Below are 5962 nucleotides of genomic sequence, written 5' to 3' on the forward strand. Positions count from 1 at the left end.
GGGATCAGAATCTTAATTCCTTTAATAGGAATCTCGATTCCCTTGACTGGGAAATCCGGTTCCCTTAAGAATCCAGGTTATTATGTTGAGAAATCACGACTTTCTAAGAAATTTCAATTATTTTAGGAATCTTGATTCTTATGCTCATACAGTTTCATATGTCGCATATCCTGCCCACAAGGGATCCGCTCATCTGGTAGGTGGACTTGTGAATATCACCAAGTTGACGCGACATCACAAGTTTGAAACTTATGGGTGGCGACCCTTGCTGCATGGTCGAAGCTAGGTGTACTCCCCAGTGGGCAGGGGGCAAGGGTTTTACCAACTGGAGGCCAGCGGGTGGGTTTCCGTTGGACTATTCAAAAAGTATATTGCATATCCTGTACTACTTTCTACTCGCTTCTCACTTCTTGCATCCTGTAAGAACTTGAAATGACCACTTCCTGAATCTGATTTCCATATTGCTTCCTGATTCCAATTTCTGTTTTAGCAACTGTGGTTCAGACTCATTTTTCTTCTTGTATGGTTTTGGTTTTCCCATGATCTACAAAGTTACCACCATCAGAGATTTCATGTTTTTTATTCCTAGAACAAGAGAACCAAAGATCACCAAGATCTGGGTGGATGAGTGTTTGGCAGGAGATAGAACCCAAGTTCCAGCCACTGGTTTTTCATCTAAACAATGTATCGAGCACTCAAACATGGGTATCTCATTATCCACTAATCTTGTCATACTAGCATCAATATCATTAGTACCACAAGAATCCAATAGATTTTATTTGCTACAGAGGCTGAGGGAAATAAGGATCCCACTCACCATGACAGATTAAGTAGGCGAGTAAACGAGAGGAGTAATGTGATACCTCATCACGTTATATGATGATAAATTTTACTCTTTCTAAAAAAAAGGAGGCTAGTAAAAGAAAACACTAAAACTTGGATCCTAGATTTAATTTCCTTTTATTTCCTGTTTTCTAAAAATTTTTAGATGTTTCCAGTTTTCTTTAAATAAGTCAATAGTTTGGGTAGATTTTCCTACGAATCGTCTCTTGGATTTGCATCAAAATCTTTCTAAGTTCGAATCACATGCTACGCTCCTTCAAAAAGCACCAAAAAGGCCATGCACATGGATGTAAAGGCAAATGGGGAACAGTCCATAAATAACAGTTGTCAAATCCTCTGCCGTTTGCTGGAGTACAGTGAGGAATCTAAGGGACACAGTGGCCACAATGCAGCAAGTTTTTGTAATTTTCAGCATCTTTTATTATGTTGAACTGCAATAATTACTGTCAGATTAATAGATCCAAATACCTTGATAATTCATGCATCAGAATATATAAAGTGGATCAGGTTCACAAGCACCAGAAGTCCCATCATCCCTATTAACTTTATAATTTTCCTTGCACAAATTAAAACCATCAACAAGTTTACCAGCTATAACAGAAGTTCTAATCAAAGAATTGTATGTTTCAGTATCTAAACATTTCACCTTCCTCAGAATCTCCACCAGCAATGCAGCATTCACCGTGTCACCTTTCTCCTCACATATTTCCATCAAGGAGCCAATGTTCTTTGGTTTTGGTTGCCAGCTCCGGAACTTCTTGATGGATGCTGCTTCCCTCATGGCCGACAGTGCTTTCTCTATTTCTCTCTCTTTGATAAATCCCTCTACTAGGATCTCCCATGTAGTTGAGTTTGGCCGCCCACCTGTTTTGCAAACATGCTTGAGGAATCCCTCAGCCTTCTCCAACATCCCTTCCCTGACATAACAAGCCAGTAAAACATTGCAGATTCTGGGATCATAAATCGTTTTAATGGACTCCCACTCCTTGTAAACCTCTTCAGCACCATTTATATCTCCCATTCTAACTAATGAAGATATCATAGAGCGATAACTCGAGTTGTGTATACTTTCAAAACTTGCTTTATATGACTGCCAGACACGGTAAACCTCTTCCTTCTTGCCAATATTCGCATACAGACTAACAAGATGATCATATGGTGTTCGGTCACGACCAGAAATTCGACTCTCAACCTCATGCAAGCAGTTCTCAGCTTTTTGAAACATGCCAAGCCTGACATACATGGCTGCCAATGTACTATATGTAGTCCAATTGATACTGGTATTATTGTCCAGTTTCATTTGCTTAAACACTTCTTCCATCTTCTCCATGTTGCCCATTGCAGCACAAGTCGTTATCCAAATATTGTAGGAATAAATATCCAAGGCTATATTCTTCTCCTTCATCTCTTGGATCATCAAATCCACCTTTTCAAATTCGTTTATTTTCATATACAGAGTCATTATATCATTGAAGGGAAGAGCATGAGAGAGGTAACCTTCTGATCTCATTTTCTCTATGAGAATCTCGGCCTTGTGCTTCGCTTTTGCATGGACATAGGCATTGAGAAGAGCACCAGATGTTCTTTCATCTCTAGAATTCTCTGGAAGACTCAGGAAGAATTCCTCAGCATGAGAAATACCATGCACTTTGGAGATTAAATCTAACTGGATTGCAATATCACTTGAGGATACTTCAAATCCTTTGTGTTGTTCAAGTATCCAGTCATATACCTGGAAGAAATATCAGAAATGAAGTTGAGCACTTGCATCATAACAACTGAGGCAGTTTAAAATTCATTATCACAAATAAAATGGATGCCAGAAAATGACAGACATCATAAAAATATTTAGTTATCGAAAAGTCTCATGCATTTTCATTTTAGCAATGCTAACTTTTTGTAATTTACCCTTCAAAGGAACCTTTTTGTTGTTGATGATCTAAATGGCAAGTGAACACAAAAGAAGAGGTCTACAAAGATACATTAGTTTTGAATAAGCCTTCCATGGATTATACTGGTCAGCTAAATACAACAAAGATCATAAGAGGGGACTATAAATGAGGAGGTATGGCTGCTAGTGCATGGTGATTCTAGTCAGACCAATTTGTCCACAATTTAGTTTGAAGGGTATCTTGCCCTGTAAGAAATTTTGTATTCACATCCTGGTTTTGATTGTGAAAATTAATCTGATTTGTGTATATGCATTTGCTTCCATGCCTTTGTCTGCATGTTCCTTACATGTACATATTGATTTTTATAGAGCATTGTCAACAAAATTTGTATCAGGCTTTCACTGAAAACGCTTAGAGCTTGAGCTTCTCCCTCAAACATTGTGATAACTGATAACGAAATATCAAATATCATTAGAAGAGATTTGTATTGGTGTAGTCCTAAATTTTCTCAAGATGCTTTCAATTCTCACAAGGATATTGCAAGAAATTCAAAATAACCAGGACAATAATAACTGTGATACATATAATACATGCATATATACATACATAATATACAATACTTCATTTGAAACCCTTCAAACCAGAAGAAACCCAAATTTGGCTTACCAAAGAAAATGGAAGAAAATGCTACATGAATCCAGAAAAAGATAAACCCAGACTATCCAGCTGATAATTTGAATCTGAGCTGTTTATTCGTCCCTAAAGGACAATGTTGCTATTAACACACTACACAAAAATTGACAAATCATCATGTAGCTACTGGGTCCTCAACAATCAAGGTGCCATAGTTAAACTTCACCAGCTGAGAAGACCAAAAGACTATTTACCAGTACAGGTAACATGACAGAATGCAGCTTCCTAAGGTGACTGACTCCAATTAACTAACGACAACACCCTGCCATTAAATTTAACCGAGTCCTTGACATCTTTTTGTTTTTAATTGGATATCAAATACATGAACTGAAGACACATTTCTGTAATCACCACCTAAACAACTGCCCACTTAGAATTTACAACCTCTAGCCCCACAAAATTGTAATTTGTGTAACAAAAAAATTACTCTGAACCACATTCACCCTGTCAGAATCTGAAACTGCTTACACTAACTATCCCATGCCTGTGATGGCCCCTAGGGAGTCCATTGACAATATACTTCACCGCCAATTTTGTTTATTTTTTTCATTTCTAAAAGTTTTTGAATTTTTCACTGTCAGATCGCAGATCCACTCGTTTAAGCATGCCCTATAAACACCAAAAATATGTAACAAAAGAAAAGATGAAATTATATAGTCTTTACTTAATGTTAAGTCCTGTGAAAATTTCTAAACACAAAGTACACACATACACATACGTACATGCGCACACCAACACACACATATATGAATGTGTGAGTGTGTGTCTGTTTGTGCACGTGAACTCTCTCTCTCTCTCTCTCTCTCTCTCTCTCTCGTGTGTGTGTGTGCGTATATAATTCCCAGTTGTAAATTGAAAATTACAATTAAACCATTAAAAAAGACGTCAAAATAGGGGAATCCAACAAACTTCTCACAAAACTTAAACAAATAAAATATAAAGAACAAGGATATATAAGAAAAAAAGTCAAATGATCACAAAGAAAAGAACTCCTGAACACCAAAAACAATCAATCAAACTATCACAGAGAGAGGAATGAGAAGCAAAAAATAAAGTGGGGAGATGGATCGACCTCGAGAGCGAGTTTGAAGCGTCGAAACTTCCGCAGCTCCTTAATGACTCTACGGAGCTCCCAGGGAGACGCCATCCTCCCCTCTTTCTTCCAGCGGTTCAGGATGGACGACGACCCCAAATTGGGGTCGCCCATCGTCGCAATCCTTCGATAGAGAGACCTCCAATTCCATGCTTCTCTGCTCTCGTAGTCGATGGTCCCGTAGTTGTGAACTTGGGTAAAGGAAGAGTAGAGAGAGAGGGAGGATGGGTTGCGCCGAAGAGCGTGAGAGACGGAGAGAAACGTCAGAAACGGGAATCGTGGGGTGGAGAAGGGGAGTTGCAGAGGGTTCAATGAGGGGTTATGGCATTGAGAGTTCATGAGAGAGAGAGAGTAATTCCACGTATCGCAGTTCAGAGTGCGAGAGATGATGAGGATCAGGATGATGTCTCAATGGCTCTGGCTAGAGAGAGAGAGAGAGAGAGAGAGAGAGAGTTGGGCTCTGCATTGAACCGGGTTTTATCCAGATCCACATCACTCCTTGAACATGCGCTCAACCGAATGGCCATGAGTTGAACCTGGGTTTACCCATATCAATTTTGGTACCGGTCCACATCCCTTATTTACTGCTAGAAATATGTACATATACGAGGTACTGGTACGGTTAAGTGAAGGCTTAAAAAGTTTCAGGTACATTTTTATTTGAAGGGAATGTGATACAATTCCATAAAATGTAGTTTCTAATAAATATATAATCTTTCTGAAAGAATTAGTACGAGTTTCTAAAAAAAAGATACGTAATACATATTATTATAGAGATACCTACAAATTAAAATTGTTAAACATAATATAAAAATCAATTATTATTGTATAATAAAATCTTCTTATAATATTAAAAAATCTTAATAAATACAATAATTTTTATAAAATATATTTTTTTTGTATGTAGAAATGCTAATAGAAACCAACTTGATATTGATATTCAGTTGTAACATATTGGTGTGTGATTCCTAAGTAATTGAGACATGTTTCTTAAGCATTTGATACTTGTTTCTATAGTTCCAGAGACAGAGTTTGGTATCAGTATCTGATACTAGGACATCTGAAACACGATGCGCTAGGGACTGCAACTATGAACTTGGTATTCAGGGCTGTGTGAGATCGGGGACCCTACCCAAACCAGGATTTCAGGGAATGGTCTTAAAAATGGGTTGGGATCAGGTGATATTAAAAATCTACTCCACTACATACTGTACAGAGGGCATGTTCACCACCAAAAAGCTCTGGTGGTAACAAAATTCCCTTGAACGAGCTCAAAATGGTGGTGCTCCGTACCACCATAATGTATCCTGGGTATTGGAAAAAATCACCATTGGTAGTGATTTTCTGTATCACCTGATCTCACTAACAGGGGCTCCCCTTGTCTGGCAGGAGCAGTTAGTGCATGTCACCTTGTGTTGGGACGTTGCAAGTTCGAACCCCA

General features: G+C 38.3%; 1 protein-coding gene across 1 annotated transcript; it reads right to left on the reverse strand.

The window, feature by feature from the left end:
• Positions 1-1239: 1239 nt before the first annotated feature.
• On the reverse strand, positions 1240-4898 carry LOC149845338 (Tetratricopeptide repeat (TPR)-like superfamily protein). Its single transcript, XM_089997573.1, has 2 exons — positions 4501-4898; positions 1240-2575 (listed from the first exon to the last, which is right to left on the reverse strand). Exons 1-2 carry the CDS (start codon positions 4858-4860, stop codon positions 1328-1330), a joined length of 1608 nt encoding a protein of 535 aa, XP_089853699.1. The 5' UTR covers positions 4861-4898; the 3' UTR covers positions 1240-1327.
• Between the last annotated feature and the right edge of the window lie 1064 nt (positions 4899-5962).

Source organism: Nuphar pumila, chromosome 2, assembly GCF_984573655.1.
Source record: "Nuphar pumila chromosome 2, dmNupPumi1.hap1.1, whole genome shotgun sequence".
Lineage (NCBI taxonomy): Eukaryota > Viridiplantae > Streptophyta > Magnoliopsida > Nymphaeales > Nymphaeaceae > Nuphar > Nuphar pumila.

Excerpts from the sequence above, each read along its gene's own strand:
- LOC149845338 (XM_089997573.1), bottom strand. The coding sequence starts at position 4,860 with ATGAACTCTCAATGCCATAACCCCTCATTGAACCCTCTGCAACTCCCC. Across the intron at positions 2,576-4,500 it reads GCTTCAAACTCGCTCTCGAG|GTATATGACTGGATACTTGA; the intron begins GTCGATCCATCT and ends TATTTCTTCCAG.